General features: G+C 42.9%; 1 protein-coding gene across 5 annotated transcripts in view; it reads right to left on the bottom strand.

The window, feature by feature from the left end:
* Positions 1-18,529: 18,529 nt before the first annotated feature.
* The window catches only part of LOC141148520 (calcium-binding protein 5-like), a 56,739-nt gene continuing 56,417 nt past the window's right edge, over positions 18,530-18,851 (bottom strand). For all 5 annotated transcript variants that reach the window (XM_073636059.1, XM_073636061.1, XM_073636058.1 and 2 more), the window contains exon 7: positions 18,530-18,789. In XM_073636059.1, the coding sequence (XP_073492160.1) occupies positions 18,764-18,789 (26 nt within the window). In that variant the 3' untranslated portion in view covers positions 18,530-18,763. The remainder of the gene's footprint in view (positions 18,790-18,851) is intronic.

The following is an 18,851-nucleotide window of genomic DNA, read 5'->3' as shown; positions in this document are numbered from 1 at the left end:
GATCAGATCGCTGGGCTGCACCAAGGAATCAGGGACAAACGAGTAAATAAAGAAAGTATGTTTATTATTAATGATAAAGATACATGTGAAAACAAGACAGCAAACCAAAAACAAGAAAATGGTGAAAACACAGCAAACCCCCAAACCCACCTAACTATCTATCTAACTAATATAATACGCAAGCAAGGAAACCAACATGAAATAAAATATAAGGCATGGGCCAAAGCGACAAGGGACAGAAACCAGGAATAATGAAGCAGACCAAGGAGCAGGGAACAGGAAACAGGGTACAAGGTCAGGATACACAAACAGGGTTCAGGAACAAACAGGAACAGGCTGGAACAAGAGCAGGTACTGGCAGGGACAAGGGCTTAGCAGAGGAATACTGAAGCACTGGAGGTTAGTTCAGGGCGGGTTTATATAGTCCAGCAAAACCATGACAGGTGTGCTTGATGGCAAGTCTGCAGTCCAGGCAGGGAGACCCCCGCTGGTGGCCACTGGAATTACACCCTTTTGGTGCTGAATGTAATAGTGCCACCAGCAGGAGAAACCGGAGATGACACCGTTCCTGACAACATGTCTAGAAGATTTCCCTTCATTTCCTGTCCAGGTGACACAACAGACTTTAAAAGAATGTTACCAGCTTTATCACTAACAGCCAAATAAGCCTTTGTGATGGGAGGTGCTGGATCCTGAACACAACACCGCACTGGGTTACTAATTAACCACCCGCCTGCATTGTACTGCGGACGAGCGGCCGCTGTAGGTAAAGCAACATACTCGCACGTCGCTGCCTACTTCTGGGTTTAGGGAGCGCGCATGTGCATGTACACAGGGTAACAATCTCTGTGTTTCTCATCCCTGCTAAGCAGGGATGAGAAACTTAGAGATCAACGAGTAAAAGCAGCACACAGTACATACATTACACACAGGCACATATTTAACCCCTTGATCATCCTAGATGTTAACCCCTTCCCAGCCCCTTCCCAGCCAGTGCCATTAGTACAGTGACAATATATAGTAGTGATGGTGAACCTTGGCACCCCAGATGTTTTGGAACTACTTTTCCCATGATGCTCCACTACATTGCAAAGTGCATGAGCATCATGGGAAATGTAGTTCCAAAACATATGGAGTGCCAAGGTTCACGGGTATATAGTATTAGCACTGATGACTGTATTAGTGTCACTGGTGATGTCAGTGGCAGTTCGTCGCCCCCCCCCCCCCCCCCCAGCATCAGTTAGTGTCAGATTGTCCGCCGCACTATCACTGTCCTATTATAAGTTGTTGATCCCTGCCATTAGTAGTACAAATATATACAAATATATAAAAAAAAAAAATCCAGTATATAAACCATAGTTTGTAGGCACTATAACTTTCATGCAAACCAATCAATATACATGTTTTTTTGTTTTTTGTTTTTCATCAAAAATGAGCAGGATACATTTTGGCCAAATTTCATTAAAACATTTGATTTTTTAAAAAAATTTTATTGGATATGTTTTATAGCAGAATGTAATTTTTTTTCAGAATTTTCTGTATGTTTTCATTTATTTAGCAAAAAATTTAAAACCACAGAGGTGATCAAATACCAACAAAAGAAAGCTCTATTTGTGGGAACAAAATAATATACATTTTTGTATACAGCCTTGACATTACTACGCAAATGCCACAAAGTATCCCGCTTATAATACGCCAAACAGCACAGAGACAGGCCTCAAACCTTCTGGCACAAATTCATTTAGAGTGATAAGAACAAAATTGAGCTTTTTGGCCACAACCATAAACTCTACATTTGGAGAGGAGTCAACAAGGCCTATGATGAAAGGTCCACCATTCATACTGTGAAACACGGAGGTGGATCGCTGATGTTTTGGGGATGTGTGAGCTACAAAGGCACAGGAAATGTGGTCAAAATTGATGGCAAGATGGATGCAGTATGTTATCAAAAAAATACTGGAGGAACATTTGCATTCATCAGCCAGGAAGCTGCACACGGGACGTACTTGGACATTCCAACATGACAATGATCCAAAACACAAGGCCAAGTCGACCTGTCATTGGCTACAGCAGAATAAAGTGAAGGTTCTGGAGTGGCCATCTCAGTCTCCTGACCTCAATATCATTGAGCCACTCTGGGGAGATCTCAAACGTGGAGTTCATGCAAGACAGCCCAAGAATTTACAGGAACTGGAGGCTTTTTGCCAAGAGGAATGGGCAGCTTTACCATCTGAGAAGATAAAGAGCCTCATCCACAAATACCACAAAAGACTTCAAGCTGTCATTGATGTTAAAGGAGGAAATACATGGTATTACAGTAAGAACTGGGGTATGTAAACTTTTGATCATAGTCATTTGGGTAATTTCTGTTGCCATTATGATTTTAAACGAGTTGATTGATAACAAATGGCTTCAGCCAAACACTAACCATGAGTGAAAGAAAAGTTTTTGTGTTAGCATTCATATTCTCTGAAAAATGGCCAAGAAATCATAAATTCTGCCAGGGTATGTAAACTTATGAGCACAACTGTATCTGTATATATATATATATATATATATATATATATATATATATATATATCAGATACAAATTTGATCAGTGAAGATGGACTATAAATCAGAATTCTAAATCCTAGTAATTTTCAGAGTAGTGGTGTTACCTGACTTTTTCTGTTCAGCAGATAAGAACCAAGTGCCCTGGGATTACATCAGCACTGCTGCGGTGGTAATGTTTCTATGGAATGGTGTTATAGGAGAATCAGCTGTTAGTGTAAGATTAATACAAATACAATTAGATTTTAACAGTCTGAGTTAAACATTGAGTAGGAAGATGTGAAAATTAACACCGATATCCTGCTTGAATCCCCAAAATGTGTTATTGATTTACTTGGGTAAGTTAGTGAACGATGAGGGCTAGTGTAAGCTCTTGTGCCAAGAAATCACCCCCCCCCCCCCCATGCCTCTCTCATTCCTACTGTCTAGAAATTGATGTAAGATAGATAGATAGATAGATAGATAGATAGATAGATAGATAGATAGATAGATAGATAGATAGATAGATAGATAGATAGATAGATAGATAGATCTTTATGAATTCAAGGACAGAGATCTCATAAACAATCTTTATGTTCAAAATATAAGTTCAAGGTTTAAAGTTCTTTGCAGGTATCAAAGGCTATATTCCTACACTATTAAATGCACTGTAAGGTTTATATTTAGCCACGGTAAATACTGTAAGATAGATAAGGAGAGAGAAATGTAGCACCCTCCTAGTTAGTATAGGTTACTAGGCAAATTTAGTTCAGCTTATCTGTAATCAGTGGAGCAGGGGCTGATTTTTCCTGTTTTAGACAGGCTGCTGGTCTGATTTCTTCCCCCTGCATTCTAGAAGATTCTAGAATTACAGTGGGAGAAAGAATTGGAGAGCTGCTTGAATATTTATCGGAACCCAGCCAATCCTTGAGGGTGTGTGTCCAGAAGGTGGTTGGGGAGGCCATAGATAGCACGGAGTCTGGAGCAGGGGGTTCTTAGATCCTGGGTTAGCCATACCAGAGGAGTCGCCTGTCTGAGGGGCCCTGTGCTTCTGGTTAGTCTACTGGAATTCTGCTTGAGGATCATCCAGGTCCCAGACGTAGCTTAGGCTGGTGTGCCTATTCCCTAAAATCTGGGGTTTTTTTTGTTTGTGGTCTGGAGAAGCACTCCGGAGGATACCAGGTGGAGGCTGGATGGAGGAGGGCCCAGTGGTTGGTGGTATCATGAGTCTCCCATACTAAGAAGTGCCTATGGATATCAAATGGTGGCAGCTGATGGTCCTGAGGCCTTGTGAGCATTGACCTGTGTCCTGTGCCCCAGAAACTGTATGTAGTTCTCAGTTCAACAAGGAAGAAAGTCCTAGGAATTTCTTCTAGCAGGTAGTTACTCTGTGGAAGCTCTCTGGCAGGATAGTGAGAAGAGTAGAGTCCTCAATTATTTCAGTTCTTTAGTGGTTTTCCATGCCTCTCATATACCTATCCAAGTTTTACTCAGCAATAAAAATACAAAAGATATTCCTAGACTGTTTAAGCCAGTGAGTGAGAGAAGGAAATGCCATGTGCCTGGCTGTGTGTGCACTTAGGGGATACACGCACATGAACTTTACTGGCATCCCAGTCTTAGTCCGTAGCGTTCAATATTGAGTTGGCCCACCCTTTGCAGCTATAACTGCTTCGCCCCTTTCTGGGAAGGCTGTCCACAAAGTTTAGGAGTGTGTCTATGGGAATGTTTGACCATTCTTCCAGAAGTGCATTTGTGAGGTCAGGCACTGATGTTGGACGAGAAGGTCTGGCTCGCAGTCTCCGCTTTAATTCATCCCAAAGTTGTTCTTTCAGGTTGAGGCCAGGACTGTGCAGGCCATTAAGTTCCTCCACCCCAAACTCGTCCATGTCTTTATGGACCTTGCTTTGTGCATTAGTCCAAATCATTTGGTGGAGGGGGGATTATGTTGTGGGGTTATTTTTTAGGGTTTGGGCTTGGCCCCTTAGTTCCAGTGAAGGGAACTCTTAAGGCGTCAGCATACCAAGACTTTTTGGACAATGTTATGCTCCCAACTTTGTATAAACAGTTTGGGGTTGGCCCTTCTTGTTCCTACATGACTACGCACCAGTGTAAAAAAAGCAAGGTCCATAAGGACATGGATAAGCGAGTTTTAGGTGGTGGAACTTGACTGGCCTGCACAGAGTCCTGACCTCAACCTGATAGAACACTTTTAGGATGAATTAGAGCGGAGACTGCGAGCCAGGCCTTCTTGTCCAACGTCAGTGCCTGACCTCACAAATGCTCTTCTGGAAGAATGGACAAACATTCCCATAGACACACTCCTAAACCTTGTGGACAGCCCTCCCAGAAGAGTTGAAGCTGTTATAGCTGTAAAGGGTGGGCCAACTCAACATTGAACCTTAAGTACTAAGACTTGGATGCCAGTTCAAGTGCGTGTCAAGGCAAGTGTCCCAATACTTTGGGACAGGTGTAACAATTAGAGCAGAGTCTGCGAGCCAGGCCTTCTCTCCAACATCAGTGCCTGACCTCACAAATGTTCTTCTGGAAGAATGGTCAAACATTCCCATAGACACACTCCTAAAATTTGGGGGCAATCTATATCAACCTTTTTCAACCAGGATGCCCAGGCACCCTGGGGTTCCTTCAAGTTTCTTCAGGGGTGCCGTGGCAAAATGCTTAAAAATTGTTTTCAAGCCAGCTGGTGGATCAAGCCTTGCCTTTTACTTACACAAAGTCATAGGTTTTCATTGCGCACCATAACAACCTTCCAGTTACCTGAGTCCTAACAACCTGTAATGTCATTGTTTGATAAGAAGTACATCGGGTGCATGCACAGCCTCCTTGTTTGCCCCTCTCTGTCCCTCTCAGTCACCATTGGGGGTCACATTACCTGACTGAGGAAGAAGAGAAACATTTGAATACTAGTCATAGGTGTATTTGCTTTGGACGAATAAATCACGTTGGGTGTCCTACATGTGTGGATGTTGCTGTATTATGTACAATTATTCGTTTAGTTCTTTAGAATGAGGTGCCTCGCGGTTGGGCACGATTTAAATTTAATTTGGTGCCTTAACTGAAAAAAGGTTGAGAAACACTGATCTATATGAACTCAAGGACAGAGATCTCACTTACAGAATGAAATACAATAAACCATAGGTGTTTTAACCAGCATCTACCAACCGTTGAAATATCAATTTTGGGTGGGCTGAGGTATTAGTAGATGCCCCAGTCAGGTGAGGATGGCACGAGTTCTCCAGACAGTAATCTAGGTCACTTTTGTGTGCAGTAGATAATCCAACTCAGCCATCGGGGGCGAACAAGGTGATTTTCATCTGCAACTATGGAACGACTTATACCTTGAACAGGAAATAATTATCCAGTCTTTTATCAGACAGTGGTTTATTTCACGTAAAGGAGCACCTGTGGCCATTTTGTGGCTGGAGCCAGTTAGGAGCCTGTGAGCCGATGTTTTCATAAATTCTGTCATTCTATAAGGCATCTTGTTTGGATAAAGAGGCGAACTAAGCTTAGCACAAAAAAAAATGTTAGCAGGTGGGCAGTGGCGTCGACAGGGGGGGCTCACCGTGGCTGAAGCCCAGAGTGGGTCCCCAAAAAGCCCCAGGTCTCAAGTGAGCACCGTTCTATTAATAGCCCCGAACGCCGCCGAGCGGGGACCGATCTTATCCTGAGCTCCGCCAAGTGCTGCCGAGTCACATAGCAGGTCCCGCCTTCTGGAGCCTGCAGCGCAGATGGACGTCCCACTGGTCCAATGGTGGGACGGCAGGACCTGTGACGTCCATCATAGGCGCTGCAGGCTCCAGAAGGTGGGAATTACAATGCGGCCGCCGCATGAGATCCCCGCTCTGCACTCGGCTCTCCTCCTGCCTGCTGTGATGATGGGTGCGCACCGCACACCATGGCTGAGCTGCTGCCGCAGGACCTGGTCAGGTAGATCAGTGTGTATCACTACAGTCAGTGTATGTAGGTCAGTGTATGTCAGGTAGGTAGGTCAGTGTATGTATGTCAGGTAGGTCAGTGCATGCCAGGTAGGTAGGTCAGTGTTTATAGGTCAGTGTGTCAGGTAGGTCAGTGTATGTATGTCAGGTTGGTCAGTGCGTGTCAGGTAGGTCAGCGTATGTCAGTGTGTGTATGTCAGGTAGGTAGGTCAGTGTATGTCAGTGTATGTATGTCAGGTAGGTGGATCAGTGTAAGTCTGGTAGGTAGGTCAGTGTATGTCAGGTAGGTAGGTCAGAGTATGTATGTCAGGTAGGTCAGTGCGTGTCAGGTAGGTCAGTGTATGTCAGTGTATGTATGTCAGGTAGGTCAGTGTATGTATGTCAGGTAGGTAGGTCAGTGTATACCAGGTAGGTAGGTCAGTGTATGTATGTCAGGTAGGTTAGTGCGTGTCAGGTAGGTCAGTGTATGTCAGTGTATGTATGTCATGTAGGTCAGTGCATGTCACGTAGGTCAGTGTATGTCAGGTAGGTCAGTGTATGTATGTCAGGTAGGTCAGTGTATGTCAGTGTATGTATGTCAGGTAGGTAGGTCAGTGTATGTCAGGTAGTTAGGTCAGTGTATGTATGTCAGGTAGGTCAGTGCCTGTCAGGTAGGTCAGTGTATGTCAGTGTATGTATGTCAGGTAGGTAGGTCAGTCTATGTATGTCAGGTAGGTCAGTGTATGTCAGTGTATGTATGTCAGGTAGGTAGGTCAGTGTATGTCAGGTAGGTCAGTGTATGTATGTCAGGTAGGTAGCTCAGTGTATGAAGGGTAGGTAGGTCAGGGTATGTATGTCAGGTAGGTTAGTGCATGTCAGGTAGGTCAGTGTATGTCAGTGCATGTATGTCAGGTAGGTCAGTGCATGTCAGGTAGGTCAGTGTATGTCAGGTAGGTAGGTCAGTGTTTGTAGGTCAGTGCGTGTCAGGTAGGTCAGTGTATGTATGTCAGGTAGGTCAGTGTATGTCAGGTAGGTAGGTCAGTGTATGTATGTCAGGTAGGTCAGTGCGTGTCAGGTAGGTCAGTGCATGTCAGGTAGGTAGGTCAGTGTGTCAGGCAGGTGATACCCCACCGCCCAGCCAAAAAAAAACCCTGCAGGTGAAGTTTAATGGCAGAAGAGACTTTGTCTCTCTCTTCTGCCAAAAACCCTTACCCTACAAGCTTTCCTGTACATTACATAGTTACATAGTAGGTAAAGTAAGGTTGAATAAAGACAATAATCCATCCAGTTCAACCTGTGTAGGTGCACATGTGTTAGTGTCTATTATTATTTCCCATATCCCTGTATGTTGTGTTTGTTAAGATGCACATCCAAGAGTCTTTTAAGAATATCCCTTATCCCCACTGACACCACCAATTGTGGAATAGAGTTCCACATTCTTATTGCCCTGACAGTGAAAACCCCCCTGCACAGTTTAAGGTTAAAATGCTTCTCCTCCAATCTCAGTGTGTGGTCCCGTGTCCTCTTACACTCCTTGAGACTGAATAGTTTTCTTCCTATGCTGAGATCACCATTGAGGTATTTGTATATCGCTATCATATCTTCTCTCGAGTGTTGTTTCTCCAGCAAGAATAAATTTAGTGCTTGCAGGCGTTCCTTGTAATTGAGGTCCTCCAGTCCTCTGTTAGTTTCATTGCCCTTCCTTGGACTCTCTCCAGTTCCAGCACATCCCTTCTGAGGACTGGTGACCAGAACTCAACAGAGTACTCCAGATGTGGTCTCGCATGACAGGCTTACAGATGGCGGGTGTAGGAGTCAGCTGCTGGGATGATGCTACTCTTGTGTGCATGAGCAGGAGTTACATCAGCGATGACCAATAGCTGAAAGTAGAAGGTTTCCAGACCTGAAAGAAGACAAGGCCAAGATGGCAATGATGGTAACAGATTCATGCGGGGGATAGCACAGGTCACAATGCCTTCACAAACTCTTTATGCCAGAGGAACCCTTAAAATAATTTTTAGGAAACCCCTGCTAAGATTAGTGTATTGGGGATTTCTCCTCACATTGGTGGTCAGTGGGAAAAGTGCTCCTTAAATTGATGGTCAGATGGAAGAATGTCCCTTACATTGATGGTCGGTGGGAAGAATGTCCCTTACATTGGTGGTCAATGGGAAAATGCTCCTTATATTGCTGGTCAGTGGGAAGAATGCTCCTTACATTGGTGGTCAATTGGAAGAATGTCCCTTACATTGGTGGTCAGTGGGAAAAATGTCCCTTACATTGGTGGTCAGTGGGAAGAATGTCCCTTACTTTGGTCGTCATTGGGAAGAATGCCCCTTACATTGGTGGTCAGTGGAAAAAATGCTCCTTTTATTGCTGATCAGTGGGTAGAATGCCCCTTACATTGATAGTCAGTGGGAAGATTGTTCCTTACATTGGTGGTCATAGGGAAGAATCCTCCTCACATTGGTGGTCAGTTGGAAAAATGCCTGCTTACATTGGTGGTCAGTGGGAAGAATGCCCCTTACATTGTAGGTCTTTGGGAAGAATGCTTCTTACATTGATGGTCAGTAGGAAAAACCCCTCCTTACAACGGTGGTCAGTGGGAGGCATGTCCCCTTACATTAGTGGTCAGTGGGAAAAATGCTTCTTACATTTTTGGTCAGTGGTAAGAATGCTCCTTACATTGGTTTTCAGTAGGAAGAATGCCCCTTACATTGGTTTTCAGTAGGAAGAATGCCCCTTACATTGGTGGTCAGTGAAAAGAATGACCACTTACAGTGATGGATGGTTTGAATACAACCCTTGCAGGGAGCTAAAAAGATGGATGTCATGCTACTGGTTCTGCTAAGTGCCTTACAATCTGGAACTATGCAGGCATCTAGCAACCTCTGGAGAATCCCTGGTTGAGAATGGAACTATGCAGACACCTTCAAAAATAAAGTCAATTAGGCACCACTCACAGAAAGAACCCCTGGCCACCTCTGTAGAAACCCTACAGTTCAATGGAACTCTGCTGGGAATGGCTGTTCTTGAAGGTAAGTCTGCCACAATATGCAAATATGCTGTTTACGCCTAACTTATGAGACATTTGTTCAGAAAATTTTAATGTTTGTCACATAAAACTTACTTTATGCTTTCCTGCAGCTCCCAGTGCAGTCTGATAACCATTCCCCTTGGGTATTTGGGCTGAAAAACAATGCATCCTTGGATCAGTCAAGTCAGGAATGGGATAAATTAAGATGAGGACGAAGATGCTAAAACCTGTAGTTCTTTTAGCTGAGAGCGACATCAATGTGATGTGACAAAGCTTCTCTATGGTTGCCCACCCATCATTTAAAAAAATCCTCCAAGGGTGCACAAGTAATACTTCATATTCCCATCGCACACGTTCCTAGTATAAGCTCTCAAGGTTTGAGTGCTGCAGCAACAACCAGCTGGATACTGGTTCAAGTCACAACGTAGATATTTGCCAGGACACCAAGGATCGGCACAAAGTGGCCTCCAAACGGGTAGTTTATTGCAAAATCACAACACAAGAAAGGTGCAATGTTTCGGAGTCACGCAGGACCTGGTGAAGAGGTCCTGCGTGACTCCGATAGGTTGCACCTTTCTTGTGTTGTGATCATGCAATAAACTACCCGTTTGGATGCCACTTTGTGCCGATCCTTGGTGTGCTCACAAATATCTACATTGTTCCAAGGGTGCACAAGACGCCAATTCTAGGTATGAAGGCAACGTCTCTTTTAAACTTGCCAAAAGTAGTAAAAAATTGTGAGTTTTATAATGGCAGGAGGTCCCCTTTATGAGTTCAATCAGTGTAGGGATAAACGACTTTTAGCAGAAACTAGCCCAAAAAGGGTTAACTCCGCTCGCCTCCTCCCATCCTGCCTGTCCTATCTTCTGGGCTCTCGGTAAGCCGGTTATTTGTGCGTATGTGGACAGAGATTAAACACCATCAGGAGCAGGCTGATATTGATGCAGGGAGAAAGGGGAGGCTGGGGTGAGCTTGTACTGGCATGTGATATAAACATACACACTGGGAGAAATATAGGAAAATATGAACGGCGTATAAACTGATATAATAACACACACCACTTTTTTGGCTGATGTGCTTTTTATTTTTATTTTATTTTTATTTATAATACATAATACCTTTTTTTAACTAGAACAATAGCAAATAATGTTGTCTTTAGTATAAAATATTGCATTTAATCTTTGGTCATTGGTTGGACCGTGGCTTGCCAAAGATGTAGTTTGTATATACTGCAGGAATATGGGTTTACCGTGCAAGCCTGACATCTGGAGCTTCTTGGCTAAGGTTTTTTCACACCGAATGCTTCTCTTTTCATGGACTAGCGATACAGAGATACAGATGATACCACCATAAACAAGCAGGTGCCCGTCCAGTATATGTAGATAAGAAGTCCAAAGTTTTATGATGGTGGATAAAGGAAAGATAAGTTCTTGACTGTAATGTACCAGCTTTACCACCCCCCCCCCCAGTGGGATCTCAGTGGGTACTGTGGTCCAGAGGAGGATTCTTGTTCAAAGGCTATATACTGCATAAGCATCTTGACTGTAAGGGAAGAATGTCCCTTACATTGATGGTAATTGGGAAGAATGTCCCTTCCATTGGTGGTCAGTGGGAAGAATGTCCCTTACATTGATGGTAATTGGGAAGAATGTCCCTTCCATTGGTGGTCAGTGGGAAGAATGTCCCTTACATTGATGGTAATTGGGAAGAATGTCCCTTCCATTGGTGGTCAGTGGGAAGAATGTCCCTTACATTGGTGGTCAGTGGGAAGAATGTCCCTTACATTGGTGGTCATTGGGAATATACCTACCTCCAGTGTGATCCCAGTGGGTACTGTGGTCCAGAGGAGGATTCTTGTTCAAAGGCTATATACTGCATATGCATCTTGACTGTAAGGGAAGAATGTCCCTTACATTGGTGGAAAACATAACCGAAAAAGAAACTCTCTCCTGTGCTAAGGTATCTAGATTCTCAGTGTGTGATAAGGCCAGAAAGCTTCAGTGGTATCTGCCGTCTTGCAGCCCTCTTCAGAATGTTGGGTATTCATAAGCTACAAGAAGAAACAAAGGGAAGAGAGGGCGCACCGACCTAGTGCATTACCACTGATAGCGTTTATTAAAAAAGTAAAATAGCAAATAAATACTCACAAACGAGCATGAATGACAGGCATGGATATTGACTGCAGGTACGCAGTAACAGACATCAGAAAGAAACCGGGACGGACATCAGGTGGATACGGCAATGGCTGACGCGTTTCGGGGGAGAACCCCTTTCTTCAGAGCCTAAGCGGGTGGCTCTGAAGAAAGGGGTTCTCCCCCAAAACGCGTCAGCCATTTGTTTCTCCTTACATTGGTGGTGCATATGCATCTTGACTTGGTGCATATGCATCTTGACATCATAGGCAAGGATCCGTACCTGTGTCGGATAGCCAGAATACGTACAGTGGCTGGAAAAAGTATTCACACCCCTTGAAATTTTCCACATCTTGTCACGTTGCAACCAAAAACCTAAATGTATTTTATTGGGATTAGATGTGACAGACCAACACAAAGTGGAACATAATTGCAAAGTGCAAGGAAAAATGTTTTTCAACATTTTATACAAATACAAATCTTAAAAGTGTGACGTACATTTGTATTCAGCCCCCCCTGAGTCAATACTTTGTAGAACCACCTTTCTCTGCAATTACAGCTGCAAGTCTTTTTTGGGGTTGTCTCTACCAGTCTCTTATATCTTGTAGTAAAACAAAAGCCTGTATTCTTTTTCTCTAGTAAATTTTGGCAAGTTCTCCCTCATTAAAAATATATCATATTTTACACTGCTGTGATATCTGTTCAGTGTTGCACTTGAAGCCTCATCAAAAGACCCTCTCCCCAATGTATAGTATCTACCATTTCCCAACGACAGTGCCAGCTTTTTATGCCTTTGGTAGACAATACAGTAGTTTGCCCTTTAGCCTTAAAAATGGCCAGACTTTAACAAGATTCATGCTCTTTTAGACTTTAATGGGATTATCACCAGAGTTAAGGCTCGCCAAATTTTGTACATGATTTCCTGAACCTTCAGCGAATCAAACCTTGACAGATTCACTCATCACTAGCTCTGGGTATACTCTGTTTTCATAAGGAGCTTCATGCTGCTTTCTCAGGACATCAAGTTAGGTCTTGAGGAATAGAACAAGAGCTCAGTGAAGGGCTGTATGAATACAGGGGTGAGGCATTTTGGACCTGAACGTGTTAACATGTGGTGAATTACAGTAGGGATGGATGAGGCTGTACTTGACTTTTCTCAGTTTAGAGGAGCCTCGGGGGAATGTTTGGTGAGCCCCGGGGGCTTGGTGGGCCTAAGCAGAAAGCTTGGTGAGTCTCAGGTGAAGGCAATATGAGCCTCAGGGTAGGGCTAGAAAGGCCTCATCAAAGTATTGGCAAACATTAGGGAAACTGTGTTGAGCCTCAGGGGAAGTATTTGGTGAGCTTCAGGGCAAGACTTGGTGAGCCTCAGGCTAGAGATAGTGAAGCCTCCTGAGATATAACTTGTGCAGGAGGGGCATTTAACTTTAGTGCTAATCAATTGATTTTTCTGCTTAAAAAAAATAATTTATTTCCTGGGGCTCAAAACAATTTTTAGGCCTAAGCACTGTGCCATCAGGTGCCTAATGAAAAAATCCAGCTCTGAACATGCTTATATTTGAAACTCAAAGGGCTTTAAAGGCAATTCTTACAATGTGTGTGAATAATGGATTTCATGTAGAGATCCTTAAAGTCTATGATGTTCAACTGTTTCATAAAACCAAAATTTTAGTCATGCATCCTGCAAGCTGCAATACTATACCTTAGAATACGATGTTGCAATATTTTGGTCACAGTTGTTTATTCATTTCCTCCTGTTTTCTCACAAGTATCATCTTAGTAATTTATCAGATGTTCATCTGTGTAGGCGTTTTAATCAGTTTGAATCATTTTTTTTTCCCACAAAACTCAATAATAAAATTCTTTGGTAATAAAAAGGTGAGCTGTTGCCCAACCAAGACCCAGCATTATAAAAATGCATGCCAATTTCCTTAGATCGCATGTCAACGGGCTTTGGTCTTGTGTCAAATTCATTGAGAGGAGTGTTTAACCTGCCGTTGACCTTCTTCTGACTGTTATTTTACCCTACTTTAAGCAGGTTTTGCATTTGTATAGACTTGTATAGAAAGTCTGAGCCCTCCTGAAACCAAATTCCTTTACTCAAGCAACCTCCTTTACTTCTTTAACCAAAGCAACCCTTAATTTTTTAAAATACATTATATTTATTATTAATTTTAATATTTCAATTCTACCTTTATTATTAAAAAAATGCCTGCACCACCAAATGATATTCAAAAAATATAAACACATTTATTAAAGCAATAATATATATATATATATATATATAGTTGAGGAGCAATTACAAAAACAAAAAGTGCACATGTGCAAAATAAAATTAATTCAATTCAGAATCCCTGCCTATCCACCAGCTAAGATAAGCCTAGTAAATCAGTATCTCTGGATTCCATAAAAGTCCTGTGCTGGTGTGAATGCATCTAAAGAGACTAGTAAGCAGCTTAATGTTTAATGAGAAAAGGAATGAACAGTAGTAAAATACAATTATGCGTCTAATCCCTAAAGTCTCAACAATAAACAGTATATAAAACAGATGGTGCTCCGATTCCCATATGAATGAAGCTATCTATCTATCTATCTATCTATCTATCTATCTATCTATCTATCTATCTATCTATCTATCTATCTATCTATCTATCTATCTATCTATCTATCTATCTATCTATCTATCCACCTTTCTATCCATCTATCCATCTATATATCTTGATAAAGAAAAATAATTATTATACGCTTTACTTATGTTCAATGTATCTAATGTTTTAGGTGCTTATATGCTAATGTTAGGTTCATAATATAACAAGTGTGCTTGCTGGGATGATTTTGCAGACAAGTTACTAGAACAATGACCTTGGAATGTGTTGTTGTGCAACCTGCTGACTGATAGTAAAGCTGCCCACACACTAGTAGATCTTCAAGCAAATGCTCGTACAAATATTTCTGTGAGCATTCGTGTGAGAATTCTCATTACATGCAATGACTTGATGAATGTCGTTTCAAAGCACTTCAAAATGTAATTTGCTTTCAACATTCAATTTTGGAATGAATGAACTGTCCCCAAACGAAAGCCACATACACTATTAGAAATTCATTTGTTTGAGAAATATATTCCATCTTGCTCCTCCCAATTTTATCAAAACTGCAGTCCAAAACAATTGTCGATTTAACCCCCCCTAATTATTAGAAAATTGAAACCTTCTTAAAACCTAAAATTTAAAATGAAATTCTACTACAGTATGGCCAGCTTAAGTGTCCTAATATTCTACAGAAAAGCATTTCAGAGTCTAGGTCATGGTAAAGCTGGTAAGGTGTTCCAAAATATCAGAAATTAAAGTCTCTTGTAATGGTGTTAAAATGTAAAATGTTACATGCAAGGAGGCTGCATTGATGGGCACAGTGAGACTGCATTCACGGGCAGAGTAAAGCTGCATTTGATGAGCACAGTGACTTTAGGGATTAGACGCATAATTGTACTATCCAATACTAGACGATTAGACGCATAATTGTACTATCCAATACTAGACGATTAGACGCATAATTGTACTATCCAATACTAGACGATTAGACGCATAATTGTACTATCCATGACTGAAGCTTAGAATCCTTTGTTTTTGGCAAAGACGATAGGTCTTGAAACATTAAAGCGGGGGTTCACCCACACCGCCAAAAAAAAAAAAATATTAAAAGCCAGCAGCTACAAATACTGCAGCTGCTGACTTTTACAGTAATACATTGCCACTTACCTTTCCCAGGGTCCAGCGATGTCAGCAGAGGACGCCGAGAACCCGCTCGGTTCTTGGCAGCTGCCGCCGCCATCCTAGGTGAGGGAATCAGGAAGTGAAGCGTTGCGGCTTCACTTCCCGGTTCCCTTCTGCACATGCGCGAGTCGCGCTGCGTGTCCCAAGTGGTCCCCACTCTCTCCTGGGAGCTGTGTGTTCCCAGCAGACAGCGCGGTGGGGACGGGAAGAGGCATAGACTCCCATGGGAGTCTATGCCGGAAGTGGGTGCAAATACCTGTCTTAGACAGGTATCTGCACCCCCCTCCCCCCTGAAAGGTGCCAAATGTGACACCGGAGGGGGGGAGGGTTCCGAAAAGCGGAAGTTCCATTTTTGTGTGGAACTCTGCTTTAACTATGTCTGACCTCTACGTGCGTCCTAATCTCTCTACTTTCTAATCTTCACTTTACTTTGCAATAAGATCTTTTCTTCTAAATAAACTTTCCACACCATCCAAAGTGAACAAAAGTTGTTCTCTTTATCAGAATATATATATACAGTATCTCACAAAAGTGAGTACACCCCTCACATTTTTGTAAATATTTAATTCTATCTTTTCATGTGACAACACTGAAGAAATGACACTTTTCTACAATGTAAAGTAGTGAGTGTACAGCTTGTATAACAGTGTACATTTGCTGTCCCCTCAAAATAACTCAACACACAGCCATTAATGTCTAAACCGCAGGCAACAAAAGTCAGTACACCCCAAGTACACAAGTGAAAATGTCCAAATTGGGCCCAAAGTGTCAATACTTTGTGGGGCCACCATTATTTTCCAGCACTGCCTTAACCCTCTTGGGCATGGAGTTCACTAGAGCTTCACAGGTTGCCAATGGAGTCCTCTTCCACTCCTCCATGATGACATCACGGAGCTGGTGGATGTTAGAGATCTTGCGCTCCTCCACCTTCCATTTGAGGATCCCCCACAGATGCTCAGTAGGGTTTAGGTCTGGAGACATGCTTGGCCAGTCCTTCACCTTTACCCTCAGCTTCTTTAGCAAGGCAGTGGTCGTCTTGGAGGTGTGTTTGGGGTCGTTATCATGTTGGAATACTGCCCTGCGGCCCAGTCTCTGAAGGGAGGGGATCATGCTCTGCTTCAGTATGTCACAGTACATGTTGGCATTCATGGTTCCCTCAATGAACTGTAGCTCCCCAGTGCTGGCAGCACTCATGCAGCCCCAGACCATGACACTCCCACCACCATGCATGACTGTAGACAAGACACATTTGTCTTTCTACTCCTCACCCGGTTGCTGCCACACACGCTTGTCACCATCTGAACCAAATAAGTTTATCTTTGTCTCGTCAGACCACAGGACATGGTTCCAGTAATCCATGTCCTTTGTCTGCTTGTCTTCAGTAAACTGTTTTCGGGCTTTCTTGTGCATCATCTTTAGAAGAGGCTTCCTTCTGGGACGACAGCCATGCAGACCAATTTGATGCAGTGTGTGGCGTACGGTCTGAGCACTCACAGGCTGACCCCCCCTTCAACCTCTGCAGCAATGCTGGCAGCACTCATACATCTATTTCCCAAAGACAACCTCTGGATATGATGCTGAGCACATGCACTCAACTTCTTTGGTCGACCATGGCGAGGCCTGTTCTGAGTGGAACCTGTCCTGTTAAACCTCTCTAAGGTCTTGGCCACCATGCTGCAGCTCAGTTTCAGGGTCTTGGCAATCTTCTTATAGCTTAGGCCATCTTTATGTAGAGCAACAATTCTTTTTTTCAGAGCCTCAGAGAGTTCTTTGCCATGAGGTGCCATGTTGAACTTCTAGTGACCAGGATGAGAGAGTGAGAGCGATAACACCAAATTTAACACACCTGCTCCCCATTCTCTCCTGAGACCTTGTAACACTAATGAGTCACATGACACCGTGGAGGGAAAATGGCTAATTGGGCCAATTTGGACATTTTCACATAGGGGTGTACTCACTTTTGTTGCCAACGGTTTAGACATTAATGGCTGTGTGTTGAGTTATTTTGAGGGGACAGCAAATTTACACTGTTATACAAGCTGTACACTCACTACTTTACATTGTAGAAAAGTGTAATTTCTTCAGTGTTGTCACATGAAAAGATAGAATAAAATATTTACAAAAGTGTGAGGGGTGTACTCACTTTTGTGAGATACTGGGGTTGATTTACTAAAGGGAAAAAGACTATGCACTTTCCAAGGTGCAGTTGCCCTCTGCAAGTGCACTTGCTCCAGTGCTTAGTAAATGAGTAGAAGCTCTGCTGACGTCCACCATCCAATCGTGTTCAAGCAAAAATTCTGTTTTTTTTATTTTCCTTGCACGTGATTGGGTACTTTTTGCAAGGTGAAGCCTTATTTCATTTACTAAGCTCTAAGGCAACTGCACTTTGCAAAGTGCACAGTCTTTTTGCCTTTAGTAAATCAACCCCACTGTATATATATATATACACATATATATATATATATATATATATATATATATATATATATATATATATATATATATATGCACACTATATTACCAAAAGTGTTGGGACACCTGCCTTGCTTTGTGCACTGGTGTGCAGTCATGTTGCAACAAGAAGGGGCCATCCCCAAACTGCCTTAAGAGTTCCCTTCACTGGAACTAAGGGGCCAAGCCCAACCCCTGAAAAACAACCCCACACCATAATCCTCCCTCCACCAAATGATTTGGACCAGTGCACAAAGCAAGGTCCATAAAGACACGGATGAGCAAGTTTGGAGTGGAAGAACTTGACCGTCCGGCACAGAGTCCTGACCTCAACCCGATAGAACACCTTTGGGATGAATTGGAGCGGAGACTGCGAGACAGGACTTCTCCTCCAACATCAGTGTCTGACCTCACAAATACGCTTCTGGAAGAATGGTCAAACATTCCCATAGACACACTCCTAAACCTTGTGGACAGCCTTCCCAGAAGAGATGAAGCTGTTATAGATGCAAAGGGTGGGCCAACTCAATATTGAACCCTACGGACTAAGACTGGGATGCCAGTAAAGTTCATGTGCGTGTAAAGGCATGCATCCCAATACTTTTGGTAATATAGTGTATATATAGATATATCTATTTATACATATTAAAGTAATCCACATACAGGCAGAAATCTACAAAAATCAACTTTATTGATACACAAAATCTCTTCGATATCTATGAATGGATGTCATAGACGAGGGGGTGAATATTATATATAACACATATAAATGGGTTCCTATTTTGGCCTAGATCATGAGATGAGTTGGCTTGAGTTGAGACATTCTGTGTAACGTCCACCTTCTCGAGGACAGTCGGCAACGTCGGTCACACACGGCATTCACATCAGGCAGAGAAAGGTGAAAGGTCAGCGTGACATCATCCGGACAAACTCTGCGGAGGGAAAGAATAGAGTCAAAAGAAGGCTGGAGAAGGTGGCGGGGGGTTAGAGTCCC

This window comes from Aquarana catesbeiana, linkage group LG06 (assembly GCF_042186555.1).
Source record: "Aquarana catesbeiana isolate 2022-GZ linkage group LG06, ASM4218655v1, whole genome shotgun sequence".
NCBI lineage: Eukaryota > Metazoa > Chordata > Amphibia > Anura > Ranidae > Aquarana > Aquarana catesbeiana.
The sequence above is the reverse complement of the archived record's forward strand: the minus strand, read 5'-3'. Positions and strand labels throughout refer to the sequence as shown.